This window comes from Podarcis bocagei (genome assembly GCF_964188305.1).
Source record: "Podarcis bocagei genome assembly, chromosome: 5".
NCBI classification, from domain to species: Eukaryota; Metazoa; Chordata; class Lepidosauria; order Squamata; family Lacertidae; genus Podarcis; species Podarcis bocagei.
The window spans coordinates 31,136,448-31,163,275 of NC_138129.1; the positions used below are offsets into that span (position 1 = coordinate 31,136,448).

Consider the following 26,828-nt stretch of genomic DNA (forward strand, 5'->3'; position numbering starts at 1 on the left):
TTTTCCAAACTTAAAAAATGGCTTTGGAAAAGGGGGGGAAACTGGTTATTTCCCCAATTTTCCCGGGGTTTTTTCCAGGCCTTCCCATCTATAATCAGACCTCTTAACATTACATCAGAAACAGGTCACATAGTGTGTCTCTATTCTGGTCTAAAATTTATTTGGCATTTCAGAGCTGTGTTCCATACATCATGGTCCTTAGAATAAGGTGTAGTTATTCTTGCAAAAGAAATTCTTAAAAATTATTAGACTAAAATGTAGCCCAGTCTGCCCATTTGAGCAGGGCTGGTCCAAGCCATTTTGGCACCATAATGGTGCTTTGCCCTCTGCACCAGGGAAGAAGGGGTGGGGGGAGATCTATATCAGGAACAAATGGGGGTGGGAAAGAAAGATGGACATTGGGTTCTCCTGCCCCAGTGGACCCTGCTGCCTAAGGCGGTCACCTCACCATGCCTCATGGGTGGGCCGGTCCTGCATTTGAGTTATGTGAACCCCTTGTTTTTGTTTCCTCAGCTTGCTGGTGGATCATGAACAATAACTGATCTCCCCATGGCATTCCCTCAAGGCAGCCAGCATGTGGATGGAGCAAGCATTCTCTTTGCAAGACAGCCTTCCTTCCAGGGTTGTCCTCCCACCCTCTTCAGTGTTGCTTTTCTCATCTATATTAATGTGGAATGCTTTTACCTTCTTTCCTTCTGCAGCTTTGGGAATGGGGCGGCACTTTGGAATGCACCCTGCAATCCTTCCTGAACGTCGTCTTCCTGCCACCTCCTACCATTTTGACATTAGGAGTTTCACCCAGAATAATGCCATAGCCTTGCTAGCCTCTTTGACGATAAGAACAGCCTATTATTTTGGATTGTTGGTGCTACAACAGTCGGTTTGACCATCCGGCATAGCATGATGTACCTCCGCTGTCGGAGGCAGCACGGCTATGAATTCCAGTTTGCTGGGAATGACTGGTAGGAAGAGTGCTGTTGTGCTCAGGTCCTACTTGTGGGGCTTCCCATAGGCATCTGATTGTCCACCCACCATATGAACATGGGCCTTTGGCCCAATCTAGCACGCTCTTCCTGCATTCTTAGGATGGTGCCACAAAGGGAGCACAATTCATACAGATTGTTGTGGAGATGTGAGGTGCAAGGCCAATATTGGATATTGTCATCCCACAAAGCTTTGGGGATAAATTAATGAGAAGACAGAACAATTTTTAGGTCAGCTGTAACCAGCTCTTTCCTGCCCTGTGCCTGAGGTCATTGCAGAGTGCTTAGGAAACTTTGATCAAGGAGGGTAAAATTAGAAGATTCTCCAGTAAGGATCAATGTTTTCCATTAGGGTCTGTGTGCATTTTGTGATCCTGCGGAAGTGAAACAACAACAACAACACATACATACATACATACATACATACATACATACATACTTAAAGCCCGGTCTGACCTCTGAGAACTAGGTGCCATATCTGCAATGTTCAGTTCAAGTTAAATGGCAGCCCCTGACCTTTTCCAAATCTGCCTTACTTGTTAATGTGATCTTTCTGAGCATCACTTCCTCAATTTATTGATGCATTTATAGTACCCTTGACAGTGTGTTCCTTACTAACAAGCTTAAAGAAAGGTGATCCAGGTCCTAGTGCTAAAGTAGGAATGTCTGAGAGGCAAATAGGTCATAATTAGCATCAGAGCCAGAACAGACAACACATTTTGTCATCTATGGTATCACAGTACCATGAGTAGCTGACAGAGGAAATTTTGCCCTCTTGTGTTATTTGTTTCAAGATAGACATTTTGCTCAGAATCTCACCAATATACATGCAGCAAAGGAGTATGACCAGTGCTATTTTTCTAGAAAAAATGGTGCCAGAACTCACCATGAACTCCTCCTTTGTTCTCCTAAAATGGCAATGGCACCTACCTGAGAGGTGCCAGAACTGAGTTCCAGTGAGTTCCAGCTGAAAAAGGCCCTGAGTATGACTTAGGCAGCTGTGATCCTACAAACACTTATCTGAGAGAAAGTCCCATTGAACTCCATAGGAATTACTTCTGCATATACATGAATAGAATTGCACTGTTAGGCTGTAATCTTATGCATACTTTCATTGGAGAAAGCCCCAGTGGGGTGTCAGTAAATATGCTGAATTGAACTCTTAATCTTAAAAAGGGATGTCCACTGGGGTGCCCTCCAGATGTTGTGAACTACAACTCCCATCAGCCCCAGCTAGCATGGCCAATGGTCAGGGATGATGGGAGTTGTAGTGCCCAGCATTGAGGTGAGGGGAGACCCGCCAGATTGGCTATCCCTGATCTAGACTAGCCTCAACTACCTTTATGGCTTTGAGAATATTCTCAAAGAAACATTAGGAATATAGATGAGCATCACCAACAGAATTTTAATTATCTTCCTAAAAATAGAAAACTTGGTGAAAACTGTCTTTTGGTGGGTGGGTGTGTTAATTTTATGTATTTACTGAATTTCAAGATTGCTCTTCTTTATCCATAGCAATCACAAGGCCATTTCCCACCAATTTCTCCAGCAATCTTAACACACATGGTCAATAATAAAAGCACATTTTCATCTCAAAACACAGCAGTGTAGAGTAATAACCCAGGGTTTTGAACAACTAAATTACCCTCCATCAACAGAGTCCTATATAAAACACTCAATACTGTCCTTTCACATTGATTTTTTGGGTGGCTTGCAAGACTGCAAATAATATAAAACATAACAAAAAAGAGAAGAAAAACAACATCATGAAGCAACAATTAAAAGCATCATAGGACCAGCTCAGTTTTTTAAAAGCTGGCATTTGAAACATGGTCCTGAAATGTCTGTCTTTCACACATCATCTTATTAAAATCTGCAAAGAAAAGAAAAGCATCAGGGCTGAAGAGTTAAACACTCCCCTCCATCCTCTCTATTTCTTCTCTGCTTCAAACTGCCTCTCCCTACAAGTACGTTTCTCAGATGGGTGTGACGTATGGCTGTACCATGATGTGTGGTTTGTCCCTAAGCAGTGGTGCATTGATGGTGGCTGCTGCCCCTGGGCAGAAGAGATTTGCTCCACCCATTCAATAATAAATCCTACATGTCTACTCAGAAATAATTCCTGCTAGATGGAATGTGGTTTGCTCTCATGTAAAAAGTAAAGGTAAAGGGACTCCTGAAATTAAGTCCAGTCACAGGTAAGTGGGGCTAAAACTGTGCTGAATCCTGAATAGGATCAATCTGGGCTGGCTTCCTCCTCCACACAGCTTTGGTGGCAGGAGAGAGAAGCAGACTGCCTGATAAACACAAAAATCCTCCTTCTCTCTCTCTCTCTCTCTCTCTCTCTCTCTCTCACACACACACACACACACACACACACACACACACACACACAGCTCCCCCCACCAACTCAACGGTGTTGCAGCTTGGATGAAAATAATCTACTGGAGTTTCAAAGCAATTTTTTTAAAGCATTTGGACTTGGGGAAAGGGAGTGTGTAACTTGCTTTCTTTTATTTTGGGGAAACCTCATTAACAGGAGACTAACTTTCTAGAAGGCACAGGTGTGTGTGTGTGCAGGGAAGTGAAACTAAGGTGCATGTTCCAGTCAAAGATAATCAACTTTAAAACCCTATTGAAATGAATGGCATGTGAAAAATGCTTAATTTTGGCTGGATCATGTCCTGTGATTTATGCCATGGGGCAGAGATAACTGAAACTGCAGTCTATTCAGCATAGTGGACATCAAAAAGGGAGGGAAATAATCAGGGGGAGGCTAGATGCAGAGGCTAGAAATTTATTTTCTTTGATGGGGCTGCTCCTTCATGCTGCTCCATGCTATTCTCTAGGTCAGGGGTCAGCAAACTTTTTCAGCAGGGGGCCGGTCCACTTTCCCTCAGACCTTGTGGGTGGCCAGACTATATTTTGAAGTGGGGAGATGAAAGAATTCATATGCCCCACAGATAACCCAGAGATGCATTTCAAATAAAAGAACACATTCTACTCATGCAAGAACACGCTTGATTCCCGGACCGTCCGTGGGCCGGATAGAGAAGGCGATTGGGCTGGATCCAGCCCCCAGGCCTTAGTTTGCCTACCCATGCTCTAGGTCTTACTTCTGAGTAGACATGCAAATGATCTGGCTTCTCTTACAATCTGCAGTATGTGGGGAATAATTGTGACCTACTTTACCAGGGTGCTGTAAAAAGGTAAGAGACTGAGATGAAGTGTGTGGAGCATTAGAAATGATAATGTAAACATAGAAAGCATCACCTTCCTAGAGAAGAGAAACAAAGTCTGACCTGTCAGCTCAAAAGCATGGGGGACAGGAGAAAGGCCAGGCCTGCTGCTGCTGCTGCCATGTACAAGCTTCCTCCAGCACGTTGTACTTGGTGGGACAGCACTATAGGATCTCATCTCTCAAATGAAAGCAATTTAGCTCACATGTGCAGTGGCTGCTCAGCATAAAATAACCCAACATGGAATGAATCTCAGGTAATTTATGTCACCCAGTCCGTGCATGCAAGCTGAATTGCAATCGCTCCTAATCAGGAGCCTGTGGTGCATATCTTCCCATGAATCCCAAACTGACTAGCCTAGGAGCAGGGTGGTCTGCCGGACAATGATGCAAACAAACATGGCCTCCTCAAATTTGTCCCCCAGTGCAACTGCCTGGTTTCCCCTCCTGCAAATACTGGTACGTCTCTGTCCCTAAGGGAAAAAATGATTCACAGAAAGCCCTCCTGCTCCTCTCTTGTGGTTCTAGATGGTGGACCACTGCCAACAGGCAGCTCAGCAAAATTTATTCTGCTATGAATAAAGTGAACCTGAAACAAAAGCAACAACAACAAAGAAGAACAGAAAATTGCACGCTTTTCAAATCAAGACATTGATTTCTCTGAAGTGGCACTTTGCCATCTGTAGCGCGTTCTATGTTCTGTGAATATTTTTTTCCAGTAAAATAAGGAGTCGTTTTCAAAACAAGAGAGGGAGAGAGAGAGAAGCAGCTTCATTTATTTTACTAATGCCTGGTTATTTAGTATTCCTTTTGTGTATATTCAAGGCTCTGCCTGTATTCAGTAACTGACACATGGCTGTGTTATCCAGTTTTCCTCATCTCTTAATAAACAATTCCACACTCCTGGACTGGATTGGTTGAGTTTTAAGTCTGCCTCCTCTGATGAATTTTCCTAAATGCATTTGGGTGAATAACCGAAGCTAAAGAGAGAGCAGGTTCCCAGATGGAACTCTTCAGAATAAGGCCACTCAGAAACACTTATTCTCCTATAAATAAATGAACCTTAACATGCATACAAAAACCTAAAAAAAACAAGGGAAAGCATAAAATAGCGAGCTTGGGGGGGGGGGCAGAACCAAGGCATTGATTTCTCTGAAGTGGCACTTTGATGCTTTGCCATCTGTATTTTCTCTATAAATGTACAGTAGTGCCTTTGCATTCAATGATTTTTATATATATACATACATATTTTTAGCAGGTTCATTTGGAAAGTCTTGTTTATTTGAACATTTAGGGGGAAAGAACACAGGGTAGTCTTCTTTAGTAGTGGAATATGAAGGAAGGCTTTGGTAACTACAGAAGCTGGGTATTCAGTACAGGATAAGAGCTAATCCTTAGATGATATGATGGGATACTTCAATGGATTGTGAGGGCATTGCTTGTGGGCTGCCTGGGTGCCAGTAATGGATGTGAAAGATTACAGGGGCAGATGTCAGTGGATCTTCAGTGACACTTGGGCATATTTCATTATCAGCTCTAGTAAGCAAAACATCTGAGAATTCTAATGGTGGTGCTTTCACGAGGTGTCAACATTACTAATGGCTACTATTGATTCTTGCTCTCTCATAGCAGAGTTAGCACATCGGCGATTGGGTCAAGCCCATTAAAACTTGGTTAGATTTACCTCTGCCACCACCCACCTTTAAACAAATGTTCGCCACAAAAATACTTAGGCTGGACTAAATCACAGGCAGCTAGCTTTACAAACAAGTGAATATTTTACTCACAGCGTTACAGCAAAAAAAGGTTCCAAACAACTTTTAAAAAGAAAATAATTTGGTTTCTTTACAAAACCAATCTTGCAATCTTCAGGTTAGCAAAGATGCAGGCTTTAAAATGTCATTTTAGAGAGATTCAGTTCACTTGCAGGGAGCCATGGCCACATGACTCCTTGTTCATTTGTTCCAGGAAGAACGAAGCAGGGGAAACTGAGAGGATGGGGAGCAGAGGCTGCTGAGAGCCTGCTAAACCTCACCTGCTCATGTAGCTAGAGCTCAGAGCTCAAGTTGACCTTTTCACGCAGGCAAGTATGAGTCAATAACTGTATATTACAACATGGCCTCCTCCTAGGATTGTGTGTTCCCCTCTCCCTCTGTGTGGCCAGGAGGAGGAGTTCAAAAGCTTCTGCTTCCACACTGAACTCTGGTTAACGTTAATTATGGTTAGTTTAAGCAAGCTGCTTTCAGAAACCACAGTCTGAAGTTGGTTTATGTGGGAGAGCACCTGCTTTGTATGTGGAAGCTGCTGGGTTCAGACTCTCCAGAGCCAGTATGGTGTAGTGGTTAAGAGCGGTGGACTTGTAATCTGGGGAACCAGGTTCGCGTCTCCGCTTCTCCACATGCAGCTGCTGGGTGACCTTGGGCCAGTCACACTTCTCTGAAGTCTCTCAGCCCCACTCACCTCACAGAGTGTTTGTTGTGGGGGAGGAAGGAAAAGGAGAATGTTAGCCGCTTTGAGACTCCTTAAAGGGAGTGAAAGGCGGGATTATCAAATCCAAATCTCTAAGTAGGACTGGGAGGTAAGGTCGCTCATCTCACTTTACTGGCCGAGGGAGCCGGCATACAGCTTCCAGGTCATGTGGCCAGTATGACTAAGCCACTTCTGGTGAACCAGAGCCGCGCACGGAAACGCCGTTTACCTTCCCACCGGAGCAATACCTATTTATCTACTTGCACTTTGACATGCTTTTAAACTGCTAGGTTGGCAGGAGCAGGGACTGAGAAACGGGAGCTCACCCCGTCACGGGGATTCGAACCACCACCCTTCTGATCAGCAAGTCCTAGGCTCTGTGGTTTAACCCACAGCGCCACCCTTGGACTGGGAGGTACCCTGGTCTGAAACTGGCAATTAGGGCAGAGTCTACATTCCGCTGAAGCTGCTTGCCTACTCCAGCCCCCATTGCTTAGGGTGTATTTGTTTGTGTGCTGTGTATGCTCCATGAGATCATGTGCACACTAGCACGCAGCCATTGGAGGGATGGCAACTTTCATTGTTTCCAGAGCACAATATTGAGCTAGATGGGCCAGTGGTCTGGCTTAGTATGAAGTAGCTTCGTATGTTCCTATGTAAACCATTAGTATGGAGTCTTTGAGCCCAAATTTAGCAAAGATATTGCATTAAATATATTTTCAGGCATCTTGGAGTGCTTTCTTATTTGGGGTTTGTAACATAAAGACACCACCCTCCCCTGCATAATTTTGGCATCAGGTGAAGGATGCTTGAAATAGTCTCCATATGGCAGCCTTAATGTTTTGAACAGTTTGCTGGGTGGAACCACCTGTATTTTGTGGACGCTCCACATGGCACCACTGGGCATTTTTAGTCATGGCGGCCAATGGGGTTACTGAAACTCAGGGTGATCCACACGGCAAACTGCTCTACATTTTGCAGCGATCATGTGGAACAGTTGCCATGCAGAGACAACTTCAAGCAGTCCCACATGACAGCTTTAACTGACTGTCTTTGCTCTGTAATGTCCAGAAACAATTTTATCCACCTGCCTATTACTCTTCAACAACCACTGTCCTCTTGGGGCTGATTTTACAAATCATAACACTAGCCCAAAGAGGTGACTCTATTGCTTTGTGACTGACTGCACTTCACTTGTCCTTTTGTGCTAAAGTTATGTGGGGAGAGGCACCTTTAGAGATGGCAGGATTCAAATACAGACTACTGAACTTACAAAACTGTGCCCCCTCGATTGGCACTGGAATAGATACATGGTTTGCCCTTCCTTCAAAATATATCAGTTGTTCTACGAATTATCAATGTATTTGTTTGTAATGGGCCATCATCTGAGCCCCCCCCCCCCGAAGACCTACTATCCGTTTTGTGGTCTAGTCCTAAGATGGGCAGAAAAATCAATGGCTGTTACGTTAACATCAATCACCTGTCTTATTTTACCAGGCTTGTTGCTACCATTTATGCAAGCATTCTTCATCAGATAAGGTTGATTCTTGAACCTTTAACGTACTGTTCAGGATCAAGGGAAGGACTGTCCACCAGTCACAGAGTTTTAACACCCGCCACTATTTCTGCAGCACTCCTTTATCCGTCATACAAAAGGGATCTGGTGGTGGCGGTGTTTTCTTTTGCAGGGGAAATCAAAACAGGCCACATTTCCATTTGTGAAATTGCTGCAACAAGCCCCATCTGCTTTCACAAACTGACAAGAGACCTAAAGATAGAGAGCATCTGTGATTTCTCATAGGTGATTTTATGCAAACAAGGCATGCAGAAACTCAGATTTGGTCCATAATTTTGTAGATGCAGCAGGAGTCACCAGTTCTGCTTCCAATTATTGTCACTTTACACCAGTAACCAGAATTTCACCCCATCCCCAGGACTCATTTATGCCACTGCTACAGCTGGACTAACCAATGAGAATTACGGTAAACTGCAATCCTAATCTCATTTACATGGGAGCAAGCCGTATATAAATCAATGGGACTTACTTCTGGGTAAGGATGGGGGAGAAATTTGATTCAGTTTACATTTAAAGGCAAACCGACCAAATTTTTAATCTCCAAAACAGTATTAGAAATGAAACATGGCCATCCTTTAAAATTAGACGTTTTACAAATTTTCTGGTACATGTCTCCAACCAATGTTTACACAAATAGATGTATTGGGGAAAGTGTTCCTAAAATACATTAGTCAAAACTGCATACAAAACAGATATTTATTGTAAGGAATTTGCACTAACATGCTGAAAAGTTTTCATGAGGTTTGATTAAAAGTTTTGATTAAAAACATTGCAAATTGTTGCAGAAATAGGGAGAACTGAATTTACGATTGGGAAAATGAGAAATTGAGAGAACAAAAATCAACAGATCCATCCACCCTTACTTGAACAGGCATTGTTAAGATTGCAACCTTAGTTACCTTCACTTGTACTTTACAGATGCTGTTTTGAATCACTTAATACTGAATCATAGCTAGATGTGTCTCCCTTGCTTCTTTCTACTCAGTCCTGCTCAACATCCATACTTTCAAGTGTCAGTCATGCATGGTTGTACTGACATTTTATTAAATTTGTTATGGGCTAGGTTTTAACGAGATGGGGTTATGATCTTAAAGCATGTTGACCCAACATGTTGCCTCCCCAAACTGGGATGTGTGTCTTCCCAGCTGTGTTCCTGCGCAGGTCAAGTGCCCCCTAAGAGATCATGGTGCCCAAAATGGCCGCCAGCTCTCACAGGGGAAAACAACATCCCAGTTTTTCTGGGACACTTATGGGATATGTTAATGATAATCATACTTAGTTTAATTGCGATATTTTTGTAGCCCACCATGGAAATCACCCTAGAAGTATACACAATAAACATCTGAAGACACAATGGGGTTCAGAAATGTATGGGGAGCCTCCATGGATGCAAAAGGTCCCCTGCTGAAGACAGTCACCTACTAAGAGCCAGTAGGTGCCTGAAATAACAGTGGAGGGGGCTGCTCATTCCTACTAACCCACTCTCCATACTATGTGTTAAAAAGCAATTGAAAGTAACTCCTGAAAAGGGCCACTGTTGCTCCATCTGACACATCATGGGAGAAAATTGGAGATGGTGTCCAAACTGATTTTTAATAAAGTGTGTCCAAATTTTTTGCTTTCCCACCATTGAGCTATTCCTGATAAATTTCCTCAAATTCTCTTAACAAGGTTCCCCGGGACTAGAGGCAGAGCTTCATGCTCCAGCACCGAGGGACGGAGAGCAGGCGGGGCAGGGTGCCCAGTGCAGGCGGGGGGGGGGGGGGCAGCCACGATGGCACCCTTCTGGGATTGCACTACCGGGGCCAGTGCGCTCACCCCCCCACTCCTCTTCCTCCACCAGTGCTCGGGACACAGTTTGAAATCCAGTCTTCTAGAACCTTCCATATTGAACAATGTGACCGTCCACTACACCTGGCATCTGTATTATTTGCTGTTTGTGGGTTTTATATCCCAGACTGATGCACTGCCAAAAAGAGAGGAATTCACCAAGGATTCAGCAGAAGAGGGCATTTATCTGCATAAAAATTGCATAGGGTGATTTATATGCACAGATGCAAATTGGGAAACAGCTACATAGAAATACAACACACCAAAGTGGGAAAGACTGTGACCAGGTAATATGTGCCAGCTCAGTTTGCTCTTCCATGTTGTTGATGAGCTTCAAGGCTGCTGTCCTTCCTTTTCATCATTCTTTATCTTTAAAATGGAGTTAGACGGGACAACCCTTCAAAGTGAGGCAGACCCCCAGACAGACAGCACTTCAGTTTAGAGGGCTGTCCTCTGTAAAGTCAGACACATGGACACCCTACAGCTTTAGCATTTCTGTTTCCATCCCTGAGAAGGCTCTTGCCTTGTGACTCTTCTGGCACCACACTTGCATAAATCTACACATTCTCCTGGTGTCTTTGAAGCCCAGTTTTCCCTACCACAGAGCAGGAGGGCCAAAGCCAGGTCCTGCCCAGGTGGTCATCACAGCTGGGAGAGTGAGAAATTGAGTCAGAGTCAAGGAAGACACAATAGCGGGGGAAAGGCCACGGGGTTCCTTCCTGCTGTGTGCCTGACACTCCTCATCTCTCCAGCAGACCTGCCCTGTTATGTTTGCTGCATAATAGATGAGCCAGGTTTTCTATCTGGGAGTGGCAGCGAGCAGCCACCATCTCCTCCATCTGTGTAGCAGAAGGGCATCGTGTCAACACAGGAACTGTGCGGAAAGGTGCCTGGCATGCTTAATAAGGGAAGAAAGCGACTGTGCTCTGGGCAGCTCAGCATGACTTGCCAGAGAGAGCATTGCAGGACCTTTCAGGAGCACAATGGTCAGGGTCAGGTATAACAGCACTCTGGGTTAAGAGCTGTTGACCACAGGAGAAAACCTGCATTTGGTTGGGTGCAATCACAGAAGTGAAGGGAGAGGCATGAGTGATGTGGTGGTTGTGGCAACAAGACTTGCAGGAAGAGGCTGGAGGAGCCTTGGTCCTACCACAATCTGTATAGCGCCCACTAATGCATCTTTCTTGGTGGTAAAATTTCCTTACCGCCCACCAGTGCTCGATGGAAGGAGGATTCAGCTTGCGCTGTAGAACCCCTTACTGCCCACCTAGAATCCACTAGTAGGTGGTATGGACCAGGTTGACAACTCCTTGTATAGATGGAAAGGAGGACTGTGGACAGAACTTATTTCCAAATTTAAGCTTCCAATCACAGTGAACAAATCAAATAAACACAACCTTTAAATATTATGTAGCTTTCCTGGCTACTGGGAAGTTGTTCCTTTAATAAGCAGAGCCCAAAGTGTATTTCTGAGTACTGCCAATCCCTGTTGTATCATTTTGGGTTAATGACCTTTTTTGTACACTGCCCACCTGGCTTTTTTAAAAGGTACCATAAAAAGCCTCTAGTAGAAGATGAGGCAGGGAACTAACCATATCATGTATCAGGGTATGACTTCTGCACTGCAGGGTGTTGGATTGGATTGAACCCATTGGATTCCTCCCAACTGTACAATTCTATAATTCTTGCATATTTGTGTCCCTCCTACCAAGAGGTGATGTTCCCAGCCTTTACACACTTAGAGGGTCATGTGAGCCCTTTATTACAGGATATACAAGAAATGCAGTACCTACAACAAACTGAATTAACAGCCATCACCCAGAAGTTTGGCAGCTGAAATATGATAAATCCCAGAGCAATAGAACGTATAATCCAGTCAGTTTGAAATGAACATTTGATGAACTCTTTTAACATTCTGCCTCTTCAAGGTGCTGCTGATTTGATTGGTCACATTGAAATCACTAGACCATCCTAAGAAGAGAGAAGTTATAGGTGTTTAAATTATTCCTTTGAGATACCAGTATTTATTCCAATCACAGATGGAAGTACCCAGCCCAGCGCACTACCTTGAGGAGGAAACAGATGAGGAAACACAGGCAACTCCACTCAGTGGGAGCCCCTCAATGGTACGTTCCCATGGGCCTTCCCAACCTAAGGACATAGCTCTTTTGCCTCCCTCCAACTCACAGGTTGAACCCCCAATAACATCCCATCCCATCCCTTCCATATTGTAGAAGTGCAGAATTGGTGGAGGACCCTTTGAGTCAGAACAGCTAGCTCCTCAAGCAGTTGGGGCCAACTACAGTGCAGGCCTTGCCAGCCTACCTAAGGCCTCAGGTGGGCCTAGCTCTTTCCTAAGACAGCACCTTTCAGGGCTTAGCCAGCAGGATTAGTGGATGCTGCTCTTTGCATGACCTTGTTTTCGTGCTCCCACTTCCCTTGGAAATATAAGCAGGACACATACAATATACACGTGGAACCAAATAATTGGATCTAAACAAGAAAATAGGTCCCCTTCCTCCACAGTGTCCATCTTGCAATGCCAGGGTGGTGCCAGAAGGATGGCAGCCTTCCATTGCTGGGCATTTGCTATAAGGTTCTGTGTCTTTGCTGTACCTGGAAAAGGGCAGTGTTGACTTTGGTCCACTTGACATTTAGCATGGAAGGCAAGGTAATTCCTCTCCTGAGCAGGCCTAGAACAGAGAACAGCCAATGGACCTGCCTTCATAGCCATTACTTAGGTGAGCAGCCCCTCATGAAATGTTAGCTCCTGTTCCCTCAGCTGAAGCTCTCCATTTTCTGTGAAACAGCTGCCTGGCTTACCATTCATGGCTGGTAGGAAGCTGTTTGTATGAAGGTTGTTGATGTACTCATGGAGCTTCTGGGCCTGGAATATAGGACATTCTTTCAGTAGAATCATAGACAGGCCTGAGTCCCACATTTAGTGCACATTTTAAATCCATATATATCCACCACATGTACTATAAGACTTTTTAAAAGGATTGGGCTGTCTTTTAAGGACTATAATAAAACTGGATTCAAGTGATCTATTGAAATCCATGCACAGACAGCTTCATCAGGAAGCTTTTCACATAATCCATTAATAACCCATTTGCCTGGTGGCTAGGGTGTATTCAGCTTTCATTCTCAGATGTCAAACCACAAAGCTGTGCCTAAGCCAGGTAGATAAGTTTGTGCAGAATGCGCGGAACAAGAACACATGAAAGCAAAGATGCACTTGGAGTAGAGAGAGCTTTACCTCCTCCTAGAGTATCTGGCTATAAAACATGCAGTCAATATCCTCAACCCTCTTGGATCAGGTTGTGGATTGAAGGCTCAGGCTATACAGCACACCCTATTGTTTCATGCAAAATAGATTGATTTGCCTGTGGCATATTTCAGGCCTTGAAGAGAAGACTTACATTGGTAGAACCAACAGATGAGGATGCCTGAACACCATCAAAGCTACAGGGAAAGAAAGCAATCAGATTAGGAGGGTGGAAATGCAAGTCATGACTCTCTACAGCAGTGGTTTTCAACCAGTGTGCCATGGTTGTATTCCATATTTCTACTAGCTGCTCACAATCTCTCACTACTACCAGAAAACAAACCCAGTAATAAAAATACCCATACCTCTTTTGTGACAAAGAGATCAACAGTTTGCCATTAGAAGCTGAGAGCTTTGCATTGAAGATGATGAGCTGCAACAACAACAAAAATATGTATCATTGCAAATGGCTGGACTGGCACAGCCTCAATTACAGTCGTAACTGTTTTTAAAAAAGGTGTTGTGGCATCTCAAGAGCGAACATTTATTATGGCACCACAGACTAGCGTCTACGTCATCAGATGTAAACCTAATGCCATAATATATGTATTAAATTGTGGAACCTAGACTGGCACAGCAAATGCTACCTCTCTAGAAAGTCTTAGCTTTGTTGTTATTGTTGTTCTGTTTGTTGTAGATCATGTAACAAGTTTGTGCCATGGGGAGGGGCAAGAAACTGCTGGGAGTTGCATGTATAGATGCATGGATTATAGCGCACCACACACCCCTTTTCTATTTCTTTCTTCTTATTTGTAAAAGACACTGTTAATTTACTCTGGCTGCATAGGGAACATCATTCATTTCTACATACATCAAGTGACATACAACACAAGACCATCCTATTATGAGTGAACTGTTTCAAAGAGATAAACAATTATATGACTTTCCGAAGATATCTGAAGGCAGCCCTGTATCATGAAGTTTTAATGCCTGATATTTCATTATGTTTTTTATTTTCTGTTAGAAGCCACCCAGATTGGGTGGGGTATTATTATTATTATTATTATTATTATTATTATTATTATTATTATATTTTCTATTCTGTTCAACAGGAATTGGCCATTGCTTTGTCAGTGAAAATCTGGCTAGGATAATCTGACAAGTTTGCATTTACTCTATGGGGGCATGTGTATGAATCTTGCGTGTATAAGGGAGGGTTAGTTGAGGTGAACTTGGCCATTGGCAGAATATAATTAGTGTACCGTGGCCAATGTGCTGTGCAATTCTTGTTTCCCCCCCTGCATTTTGTAAAGTTTATTTAGGAACATAAGAAGAGCCTGATGGATCAGATCAATGACTCATCAAGTCCAGCATCCTGTTCTCACAGTGGCCAACCAAATGCCATGCGGTATTTATTGGTTTACACTGCTCCTGGAATCTTTTGATCAGAGATTGGGAACCTGTGGCTCTCCAATTGCTGTTTGACTCCCAACTCTCATCAGCATGGCCAATAGACAGAGGTTGTTGGAGTTGTGGCCAGTCAACATCTGAAAGGCCCAGGTTCCTATCTCTGCTTTTGATGAAGGGGAGAAATTTTTTAGATAAATAAATAAAACGGAGGTCATGCAGGTGTTTTGCTTCAATACTCACAGCTTCCCACTGCAGGACAGACTGACCACGTACAAACACATCAGAGAAAAGAGGCTGCTTCACCACAACACTCTGGCTGTCTATGGAAATGAGTGGAAAATTTGAGCCCCTTGTCTTTACCACCAAAGGCTGTGGAGCAGGGAAGCGCTCAGAAATCTGCAAGAGAAGGCAAGGTGTCATGAGCTTCTAGTATCTGTGTGTGGCTGCCACTTCTACAGACCTTCATTCCCATTAGGACAAGACACAATTTCCAGGGCTATTATCCTAAAGGACGGTCTCATGCGACAATGAGATTTAGAATGCAGACACTGTGTTCAGGTTCTGCTACCAAAAGAGCTTTTAATGCAAATATATATTCAGCAGATTCCAAGCTTAATAAGCATATAAGATTCTAATACTTAGGCAAGCATATCAGTGCATCTAGGCAGCTAATTAGTTAGACTTTGTATGCAACAACAGTGATTGCCTGCTGACTCTATTCATGCAAATTTGAATAAAGCACTTCTTTTTTTAAGCAAGCAAACTTTGGGTTGAATGGCTTAGTTATGTCCTGTGCTGCGTAAGCGGGCAATCCTATGCATGTCTTCTCAGAAATAAGCCTCACTGAGTTCAATGGAGCTTTCTGTCATGGGACTGCAGCCTTAATGACTCACAGTATACCGGTATCTTTAAAAGATGCACACATATAAGGAGAAGATCAAGTGCTTGATTTGAATGGCCTGTTGCCAGAGGAGCATAAAAAGAAAACACACTAACCTTTGTAATTGCACTTGCCAAGTCAGTTGTCATGAGTTGTTTCTGTTGATAAAAAGAATAGTAAAGTGAATCAGCTTTGGATATCTCTAATTAATTTCTGAAACACTCTCATTCAGGGCTAGCAGGCCAATAGGGGAAATCAAAAAGGCCACCCGCCAACAGCAGCTTGAGCCCACTCTTCCCTTCTCCCATGTTCGAACCATTCACTCTGTCTCTCTTCCTCTTTCCTTTCACGTTCCTTACTCTGCATACAAAAAGGGCTTGCATAGGTAGTTGGAACCAAATAACTCCAATATGAGCTAAAACACCACTTTGGAGGCAGGATGGGAAACAGCAGAAGGGACACTGTGTTGCCTTGCTTTAAAGCAGGGACAAGGAACCCTGACAAGAGAGTTTGGCTTCTGTGTTGTGCTGTGTGAAAAGGACTTCATTTCTTGTAGGGCAGCACAGAAAAGCTCCCACCTCCCCTTACTCTCTGTTTCTCCTCTCTCCCAGCCCCTTGCATTGGTCTGTCTTCGCCTCTTGGGCCTTGCTCTTTCTGCCCTCTCCTGCCACTTAACCTCTCTCTCTCTTTCTCCTGTCTCCAAGAGAACCCAACCCTTAACCGCTTTCTCCCCCACCTAACCGTCTAGCCTCATCTTTTCTTTCCCTGTCCCGCTGCTTCAATTCTGAGTGTTTTCTCTCTGTGTCAAGTGTGCTCTTCCTTCTGGGACCTCTGGCTCCACTTACCACTAGCTCTACCTGCTGTTAGTTGCCTTGGCCTCTGCTCTGTCCTTTGCCCCACTGGCTTCAGTGGTCATCGGCTGCTGTCTGTGTCCAAGCACAATTTGTTTTGGTTTTGTTTTGCCTGATTGTCATGGGTTTTAGGAGTCCAGTGTTGAGGAGACTTGCTGGAACAATCAGGATTTTTCTACTTCATACATTTTTTGATAAGCCTGGCACTAAACTTCATCCACAAAGCATAGGGAGAAGCAATCTCCCTCTCTCAAACAAGATGAAAGGTGTGTGCAAAGGCAAGGAGAAGGAGAAGCATCTGATTATGAAAGATGAGGGCAGGAATAAGGGACATTGCAAGACATATGTTCAAAGTGACCACAGAAACAATATTACTTCCTTAACAAGACAGTCTGTTTCAGAGGGAGAAGCTAGGAAGCAGAAAGCTAATTAGGGGCAATCAGTGATAGGACAGGGGATGAGGAGCAAACCATTTCCATTCATCATGCTATTTTTAGAGAAAGTGTGCTTGAAAATGATCTGGTGAAATTACAATAGAAGGAAGGAGATGCACAGCCAATTATGCATCCTCTGGATTGAGGATGACCTTTTATGTTCTATGAAGCTACGCTGTTCTAGAAATAGAAGCAATCCTCAAAACCAGGAAATGCCCAGTCATCCTGCCCTAAATCTATCAAGGATAACCTTGGAACAGTCCTCTACAGCAGGGGAGCTGGTGGTCCTTCAGCTGTTGTTGCACTCCAGCTCCTATCAGCCCCATCCAGCATGGCCAACCGTCAAGGATGATGGGCAATATATGAGGAGATTTCACCCCTCCCATTGCAAGAATCTGCTGATTTTCCAGAGAGGAGGGGGCGGATTGTGCTTGCTACTTATTCCGCTCCAGCCTCACTTCAAAGGGGGAGACTGAATGCTATCTCTGTGTAGATAAGGTCGCTGCAGAAAGCAGCTGTAACACTCAGTGCAGTCCAGCGTCTCCATTTGTATATAGTTTGCATAGTACAGTAGCTGTAGTGAATAAAAGAAGATATTCTTCAGCGCTGTCGTCTGAGTGATTTATGCTCTGCTGTACTCTGCTGTGCACAACTGTCTTCTGGAAGTGAGTTCGGTGCTCACAGCTCTGAGTTGTGAGTCCACAGCACTTAGACCTGTTCCTGCAGAAGAAGGTCTCTGGAAGTGCTGCCCCAGCTTGCCTGGCCCAGTCGGGGCTGAAATGGTTGAGCCCAGTCGATGGCACTGGCTCAAAGGCGAAGCTGACAATATAGTCCAGCAACATCTGGAGGACCATAGGTCCCCCACCTCTACTATAATATAGATTTTGTAGCTACTGTTCCATTGTTTGGGCTTGCTGCCGTTTTCTGTCTCCCTGAAGTGTTCTTCTTAGTGTTAGCTCTAAGCTTTGCATGAGGCTTTTAAATGATGGAGGGAGAACATAATCAAAGCAATTGCGGGAAACAAGCTTGTAATGAAAGTATTTCTCTGGTGCAAACTGGGTTCATTAGCAGAAATTAGCAGTAAAATGCTGGTGAATTTTCAGAAAGTATATATATATATATATATGCTGCAAATAGCTGCAGAAATGTCATAAACTGAATTTAAGACTGGAAAAATGAGAACTCAAGAGAAGCCAAAAATGACAGAGTCAACCATCCCTACCTAGCTTTAAGCAAGCGCAAGTAATAGAGACAGGGTTGCCCATTTTTCTCTTGGGCAACAGCTTAATCTACAGAAATTAGCTGTTAAATAGTTTAGGTTGATAAAAGCTTTGCCTAGTGTTTCTGTACACTAAGCTACTGTTAAAAGCACAGCCACAGAGGCCAGTGAAAAAAATTATCAACCCTTGGTAAAGAACAGATTCTAGAATGAAAAGGGGCACTTTTCATGAGAAAGTCAATGGATCCATCAGAGGATGGGGGAGGGGCATAAGAGAGGTAAAGGAAGAAAGGGGAACAAGAACATAATAGACTTGCTGGCTGATCAGAGCAAATCCTCTTTTCTACAGCAGCCAAACAGATGCCCACAAGCAAGATATGAATCCATTTCCTGTTGTTGCCCCCCATACTGCTCCTAAAATATGGAATCACCGGTGTGGGGAGTCACAGGTGCACATGTATGGCCAAGAATAGATCATTTTGGCAACATTTTGTCTACTGCCACAAAATGTATAGACCAACACTGTCATATAGAAGCACGGAAACCCAAAAGTTATGGTCACTTTACCCCTGCTCCTTTGGTAAGGTTGGCACTGCAGCCTCCAGTCAGGGCAGCAATCCCAATGCTGATGAAATCCTTGCTCAGAGTCAAGTGGAAGTTGGTGCCAGACTGTGGAGTTGCTTGGAAAAGTGTGGTGCTGGGTGGGCTTCCCGGCAGAGAAACCTGAAATGTAGCCTGGTGGGAGATCCAAGGGGGAAATGCAGGACATCTTTGTTAATCCTTTAAAGAGAGTAAGTCAACCTTAAGGTTCCTTCCCAATTGTTTGCAGGAACTCTGCTTGCTGGTTTGAGAATCTTGTATTTCAAAAACCCAGTTTATCCTCTTATCCACAACCAACCACTGCGCTCTGCAGAAGAGGGTCTCCTGCAGATAACTTCAGGATTCTGCAGGAATCAGGACTTCAGCATGCTGGTTTCCCCTCCTGTTACATATTAGACAGACCCCATCTGTTATCATTTGGGGACCTAATGAAGACCTTCCTCTTTTGGGAAGACTTTTAAGTGGAGATCTTGTCCCAATCCCCATCTGTATTGGAACTATTTTTACACGTGGAATTATCTTTAAATGTTTTAAGATCACAACTGTTTCATTTGTGTTTTGATTGTATATTTTCTTGCTTTATCCCACCCTGGGATCTTGTGGAGAAGGATGGGTAAGGAAAATACAGAACTACAGAAATAAAACCAACACTCTAACCCTCAGTCAAGTTCTGCGCTCTTTAGTCCTACAGATGTCATTAGACTTAAGGCCATGGACCCAGGTGGGGAGTTTTGCCTAAGGCTGGGCTGATTATCCTCTCACCCAACACACACACACATTCTCTCCCTCTTGTTTACCTTTCCCCTCAACCTACTAGTTTTCTTTGTGTTAGGAATTTCTGGTGTTGGGTCATGCACTTCCGCTCCCCCCACATATCCTGAAATGGTACCTTCCCAAGAGAGCTGTGTCATGTGCTTCTTCTTATAAAGGCAGGTCTTGAGAAATAAAACAGGAACAGCAGCAGAAAGCCATACCACAACTACATCTACGCCTGACTTCCATTGCCACAATCACAAGGCAAGAAAAGAGGTTATAGATATGGGGATTAGTCAGAATTTCATAACGCAACCTGTTCTCCAAAGCCAAGAATAATACTTGCCTGATAAGGAATCAGGAAATACCTATCGTTTACTTTAGGGGAACCTATTAGGTGATAATGGATGGTCCCAAGTGTCCCAACAGGAACTGCAGCTGCAGAGAAATACAAAGAGATTGTTGAATCACATGCAAAAGCCATGAAAGAGCATATGGCTATTGGGACCTGAACCACCTCTTTCAAGCTGCTCCTTTAAATTGTAATTGTAAAAGTACCGTATATTTTGCTCTATAAGACTCACTTTTTCCCTCCTAAAAAGTAAGGGGAAATGTGTGTGCGTCTTATGGAGTGAATGCAGGCTGCGCAGCTATCCCAGAAGCCAGAACAGCAAGAGGGATTGCTGCTTTCACTGCACAGCGATCCCTCTTGCTGTTCTGGCTTCTGAGATTCAGAATGTTTTTTTTCTTGTTTTCCTCCTCCAAAAACTAGGTGCATCTTGTGGTCTGGTGCATCTTATAGAGCAAAAAATACGGTACATCCAGTTCAACCATTTGCCTCAAGCCTTAGAAATAGGGCAGGCTATCAGACAAGGGCAATTGTTGCTTATGATGCTCAATGAGTTAATTGGCAGTAATTCCTGGGACCAGATAGGTGTCCCTGAATACAGACCACTTCCATTGATGGATTGACTTAATAAAACCATGGAGAATCACTGTGAGATAACCATACCTAATTTAGGGCATAGAACGCTTGGAGAGTTACCAGCTGATTTGTTATCTTCTGTTTCCGAACAAGGTTATCTGTTAGGCTCTGCTAGGCTGTTCCACAAAGTCTCCCCAGCAGAAGCAAAGGTGGTTGGAAAAAGAGGATGTCATCAGCAACTTACAAGCCAATGTACTCAGAAGTGACACATTAAGGATATCAGCCACCAATCGGATGCAGTGACGGATCTGTAAAAAAGAGTGAATGCAGAGGGCATAATAAAAAAATTCCTTCCAGTAGCACCTTAGAGACCAACTAAGTTTGTTACTGGTATGAGCTTTCATGTGCATGCACACTTCTTCAGATACCAGAGCACACAGTAAAGAATCAAACACACAAAGTCAGGAAGAGAATAATTTGGAATGGAAAGGACTGTTACCAAGTCCTCCTGAAACAAGGTGCTGAGAGACTTCTTTAAGAATCATGTAAAATGCATATTTTGGTATAGAACTACACAATGAATTAGCTATCCTAGGAATTTCTTCTGGAATTTCTGAATTTCACTCAGATCAGGGCTGAATATCTGCAGACACTTCTAGGCTGTAGCGATTTTTGGGTGGGATTCAATCACATACCAGCAAATCCAGGTTGCACAATCATAGCTGAACAGGAGGTTTTGCACAACAACCCCACTTCCCCCCAAACACTGGACTTTTTGCAAGAAGGAAAGTGTTGGGGAAATGCAATGGGAAATGTGAGATAACACTTGCTTTGACACAGCATTGTCTAGCCTCCCCACAAACAAATAGCAACAAATGCTCCTTAAATAGTCAAGGTCATCTAATCTCCCCGCAGACAAATCAGGATCCAAATGTCCTATGTGTTTGCGACACAGAAATTTCTCTGTGTATCCTGTAATAGTAAACCCAAAGCAAAGGAGACACACTTTTGTCCCCAAATAGAGAAAATGTAGTGCTGGAGAACTTTGTCAACTTTACTCCACTGTGAGTTGCACGCTCTTGATAGGGAAGAAACTCTTGTGGTTCACGTGAACCTACATAATTCACATTTCTCAAATCAATATGCAAACTTAAAGACAGCTGTCTTTTGAAATTTACACCAAATTTCATGATGCAGTTCTCCAGCAAAAAATTGGGTACAAAGATGCATTATTTCAGGGGAAATTGAGCACAAAAACACATGTATTTGTGAAAACAATGTACATAGCTGCCCAGCTTACCACATCAATCAAAATTGTCCATACCACAGATTGCATGTTGTTCTCATCTGGTCCAGCCACACTGAGCAAAAGGAATTATTGACATCACTGATTATAAGGAGCAATTATAAGCATGTAGAAATTTCAGTATTCCTATTGCTTTGCAATTCTTAGCTCACATTCTAAAGCTTAAACCTAGGTTGGTTACAAAACAGGAATACAGATATAAAGGAAGAATATCATGAAAATGTTAGAGAATATATGCTGCTGGCAAATGGCTGGGTGTATTCCACACGCCCAAACACTGAAAAATAATTTTAACTTCAGTCTTTGGAAGAGGCCTGATGGTCTTCAAGTTACACATGCAGAAACCCATAACTGAAGACAAAATACCTGTTTGACAGCAAATTAGCAAGGTTGCAGAATATAATTAGGTTGCAGCCAAAAATGTTGCCAAAAAGTTCAATCAGATTTTATCATTATCAAAATTGCTGCAGTTTTTGCCATTATTCTTCACTTTGGGTTAGACTCATGGGACAATTCAACAGACACAGGTGCATTTAAAATCTAGACTGAAACTTATCTGTTTAACGCAGAAAAATGGCACTAACAGCAAGAGCCGAGCCAGCTATTTATTTCTACTCTTTAGTTTTATCTCAGATTTGTATTTGAGATGTATCCTTCTCTGCTCATGACCTTCTTCAGTTACCAGGATATGAATTATCTTCCCCACTCACCTCTTTTGCTGTTTGACTTGAATATCGTTGATAAAGATCCTTGAAGCTTCAATGATGAATATCTGATTCTTGGAAGAATCCCAGAGTAGTTTGGATACAACATCAATCTTGACTTTCACTTCAGAACTGAAGACACCACTCTTGGTGCTAAACTCCAAAGAAAAGTAAATAAACAATTTTTCTCTTTTTTTACAAGGGCTCGGGATGTTGGCAGAACAACAATTCTTAATGACTGCATCTGCATTCCTATGAAAGCCATCACCATTCAGTTGTGTTAATAATATTCTTGTTCTTTAGAATTTCATTTCAAAGAAATTCCCAATGTAATCAGATTTGAGTTAGAGCCAAGACTATAGACATTAAGGATTAACAGATTATAGTTCTGGTCTCTGTCATTTTATCATGTTTTAACCTTAATTCTGTTCTGTTCCATCTCTGCACTTATATGAATTTATTATTATTATTAATTTAAATCATTTCAAAGTATATATTGTAATGTGCATTTTATCTCAACGTATGCATGCAAAACACTTACTTTATCTAAAAGATTAGCCTTTAAATGTGTGTTTTGATGGGAAACTATGTCACATTATTTGGAGAAGTGCAAAATGTGTTGGACAACTATTTTATTGTCTTCAAAAATAGACCTAATTCTCCAAATGCAGCTAACAAATAAAAAATAAAAAGATAAAAACCAAAACAACCCACAAATCTAATCCCAACACATAACCAGAATTTAAACATAAAATTTCCAGCAAACATAACATCTCCAACTTCATTTTTAAAAATCCAGCAACATAAAACTAAGTCTGTTAAGACTTAGAACCTATGCACACATTCGTTCAAGAAGTACTGATCACATTCTGCATAGGAATTCACAGAGAATAATTATCCCTATGGACAATTCATTTGCCCTCTAAAACATATTAAACAGTGGTAACTAGCCATTTCACAGGGGTAGCCCATTTTTATATCATACCCTGCAACCCTAAGCACATTTGCCAGAAAGTCCCCTTCAGCAAGTGCAATTTACTTTTCAATAAAGGTACTTTGTCTTGCGCGGCTAATGAGCCAACTTACAAACTATTTGGTTGATGCTTGAAAGGCAGGACTAGAACCAATGGCTGGAAATTGCAAGGGAGCAGATTTTGGTTAAGCGTCATGTGTAACTTTCTAATTGTAAGACCTGTTCAGCTGTCAAACTGAATTCCTTGGGAGGTGGTGGGCCCTTCATCTTCACTGGTGCTTTTAAATCAGAGGCTGGGTGGTCATCTGTCAGGGATGCTCTAGTAGTTGTGTCATGCATTGCATACCCCATATAAAGCGGAGGGTTGGAGTAGATGACCAGTAAGGCCACTTGCAACTCCATAATTCTATTAAACATTTTTGAACATTTATCTTGGGATGAACATTTGGTCAGAAACTTCAACGGACATCAGGGCACAATAGTACACATTGTGGATGGAAATGAGCTACTGGGCACAGGTGACACTGGGGCTCTTTGACTTCCTATTGCCAAGGTTCAGGCAAGATTTCTCTTGACATCAGCCACAGTGTAACTTCATGAAAGGGTATCTATGGAGACTGGAAGTCTTATCCAACTTCTGACTGTGCTGTTTTGCAGCTCAAGCCAGCTGTTAGAAATGGAAAAGTGTGTTTCGTGCTCTTCTGGCTGTCAGCCCAATCTTTTTGGACACTTACCTTTCACCTTTAATGGAAATTTCAACTGGAAGGGAAAGGTGGACCTTGTCACCAGATGAAAACTTCATCAAAGTTAGAAGAATTGTAATTTTTGTAATGGCCAAGCTGAAAAAAGCAGCGAGAGTATTGAGAAGAGACAGTCAAGCAGGTCTTTTACTGCAATCTCTCCTCCCCCAAGCAGACTTCTGGTGAGAAGTGAATAGTGATGAAAGAATAATTTGATTCCTTACCACAGTGTTTCCCAAACTTTTTTGGGCAACGGCACACCTGTTTACTGAAAAAAAATCTCGCGGCACACCACCATTAAAGCCCCGCCCCGTGACGTCAGCGCGCAGCGTCACGCCGGGAGGCACGCACGAAAGTGAAAGTTTTTTCCCTCCCCCCTCAGTCCCTCGCTCGGAATTCAGCTCGTTTGGGGCATCGCTCCGGCTGCTCCCTCTCCCGCCGCGCAGGAGCGATGCCTCTCTCTGGCTCTCCCTCCGCGCAGGCTGAAGGAGGGAGGGAGGTGCGCGTGTGACCCGTCTCTGCTGGGAGACCAAACCCAGCGAGGCAGAGTCGCGCGGAGGCGCCCAGGCAGCGCTGCCGGCTGCGAGGAGGAGCGCCAGGCAGCAGCAGGAGGCGCGGCCTCTCCTCGCCGCCGCCGCCCCGCCTCTCGCCGCCCGACTCGCCCGCCTCCCTCCAGGCATCTCGCGGCACACGAGGCAACGTCTCACGGCACACTCGTGTGCCGCGGAACACCGGTTGGGAAACACTGCCTTACCAGACTGAAAGACAATCAATGGCCCATTGTTGCGTCTAGCAACCACCTTCATCTGTAACTAGCTTTCTTGTAAATATAGGCCTGGGGAGGTGCCTTGGTACCCCTTGTCTAAAGCAAAGACAATGTTGCTTCCAGATAATCTATTTATCCTAATTTGTTGGTGGGTAGATAAGACAATGTTGGCTATTTATTGAGCATCCATTTTGATTGGTTTGCAGGGAGGTTAGGTGACATTGCATCAGGCAAATATTCTATCCCATGGTGCATTGCCCTAGAGCAGGTCTGGGAAACCTGCAGCCCTCCAGATGTTGCCAGACTACAGCTCCTATAATCCCCGACCATTGACCACAATGGCTGGGACTGATGGGAACTGGAATCCAAAAACATCTGGTGGGCCACAGGTTTCCCACCCCTATTGTAGGGGCATCTGAATATTTTTTAAAAGGCTTTGACGGTGGAGCATAGCCTATAATCCAACATCTGTAAAGATACTGCCCTGGTCTGGGCTATGCATGCCACTCATGATGAGAGCTGTCTGAAGAGAGTGATATACTTACTGCGTTATACTTTGTATCACTTTAAGCATCTCTGTTTCGTCAGCCTTGTTTCTCAAGCTTCCAGTCAGTTTTGTATCTTCTCTGCCTTTTAAGAGCTCACTTACATCTTTGATTGTCTTCGGCAGTGAGTTTGTTATGTCCAGTGGCAGCAGTTGCTTGATCACCTCCGACAGTAAGCCTTGTATATCTGAAAGTGGGAGGTGGTACACTGACTTCTTCACAAACCAGCTTTAAGGGAGTCAGAGAACGTGGAAGGTCACAAAATTCAAGGGCTGGGGTATCACAATGATCCATCACAGTTAAATAACCTGACAAATTCCCAGAGAAAAGGCTGACCATGATTTAAGGCATCTATTACTTTATGATAAATAGAGAATCTTTGCAAAGCAGGGAGATAAAGTGGGAAGGGGGAACTTTTGTACACGATGTTATCTCTTCTGCTTGTAAATGCTGGATTCAACCACAAACTTTTAAATTGCAAGAGAAGGTCAGCTGTTGTTGTTTTCTTGACCTGAGCAGGGCTCCTAGCACTGGGGTGGGGGAATGGCTTGTGATTATTGATGCCGTGCTTCAGGGATCCAGAATAACCTGTGAAACCACCAGATGTTTAGGAAAATAGCAACAAATGAAGTCTTATTACCTTCATCTTCTGCTTATGAACACCCAGAGGCCCATTTGACTGGCCACCATTTGCAGCAGAATGCTAGATAAAATGAATACCTGGTCCAATTGTTGTAAATAAAAATATGCCCTTTTCCCTTATGGGGTATCCAAGAGCCCATATAGAGTCCTTACATAGGTTCCCTATTGGTAGGAGAAAATAACAGAGGCCAACCAGAGAATATTGAGAAGCAAAGCAGCTAGTAAGCTTGATCTTTATTGATCTGTTGCAACAGGGTACCCCCCTCACACGCAGGAGAGGAAGAGGACCCAGAACAATGGCCTGCAAGGCCTTATAAAGACTTTTGAAATTCCCCTTCTCTAGATCAGGACCACCCCCAGAAACATTATGCATACATCACAGAAGGGGTGTAACCTAAGACCACCCCTCAGATACATCCCACCTACATCACAGAAATTTAAATGTTGTTTTTCTCTTCTCCTTGTTTATCTCCTGTCTAGCAGGTTACTTGATTGGATTTTCTGGGGAGCCTGGCCATTCTTTTGTAATGCTAAAATACTTATTTCCTGGGCCAGGTCACAGGCTCACACCTTATTCAAACACAGATTAAAGGAAGAGACAATGGGGAGGCTTTTCCATTTTTAACCTTGCAGAGAAAGGATTTGGTCAGTTTAGGAATCAAAATGGTTCCAGGTCTGCCTTCCTGTACTGATCCATGTATGTGGAGTTATGAACA

At 43.4% G+C, this 26,828-nt stretch overlaps 2 protein-coding genes across 2 annotated transcripts in view; one reads left to right on the forward strand and one right to left on the reverse strand.

Annotated features, from left to right (window-relative positions):
- Positions 1 to 5,134, forward strand: part of NECAB3 (N-terminal EF-hand calcium binding protein 3) — a 92,757-nt gene extending 87,623 nt beyond the window's left edge. Inside the window, exon 13 of the mRNA XM_081196592.1 lies at positions 514 to 5,134. Within this exon, the coding sequence (XP_081052718.1) occupies positions 514 to 542 (29 nt within the window). The 3' untranslated portion in view covers positions 543 to 5,134. The remainder of the gene's footprint in view (positions 1 to 513) is intronic.
- Positions 5,135 to 11,294: 6,160 nt separating this feature from the next.
- The window catches only part of LOC308588100 (BPI fold-containing family B member 4-like), a 28,779-nt gene continuing 13,245 nt past the window's right edge, over positions 11,295 to 26,828 (reverse strand). The window contains exons 3-16 of the mRNA XM_081196376.1: positions 25,471 to 25,657; positions 24,154 to 24,258; positions 22,453 to 22,599; positions 21,737 to 21,797; positions 20,681 to 20,744; positions 19,858 to 19,949; positions 18,726 to 18,893; positions 15,771 to 15,812; positions 15,015 to 15,170; positions 13,730 to 13,797; positions 13,519 to 13,561; positions 12,920 to 12,983; positions 12,713 to 12,789; positions 11,295 to 12,067 (exon numbers count right to left, since the gene is read on the reverse strand). Of these exons, the coding sequence (XP_081052502.1) occupies positions 12,044 to 12,067; positions 12,713 to 12,789; positions 12,920 to 12,983; positions 13,519 to 13,561; positions 13,730 to 13,797; positions 15,015 to 15,170; positions 15,771 to 15,812; positions 18,726 to 18,893; positions 19,858 to 19,949; positions 20,681 to 20,744; positions 21,737 to 21,797; positions 22,453 to 22,599; positions 24,154 to 24,258; positions 25,471 to 25,657 (1,298 nt within the window). The 3' untranslated portion in view covers positions 11,295 to 12,043. The remainder of the gene's footprint in view (positions 12,068 to 12,712; positions 12,790 to 12,919; positions 12,984 to 13,518; positions 13,562 to 13,729; positions 13,798 to 15,014; positions 15,171 to 15,770; positions 15,813 to 18,725; positions 18,894 to 19,857; positions 19,950 to 20,680; positions 20,745 to 21,736; positions 21,798 to 22,452; positions 22,600 to 24,153; positions 24,259 to 25,470; positions 25,658 to 26,828) is intronic.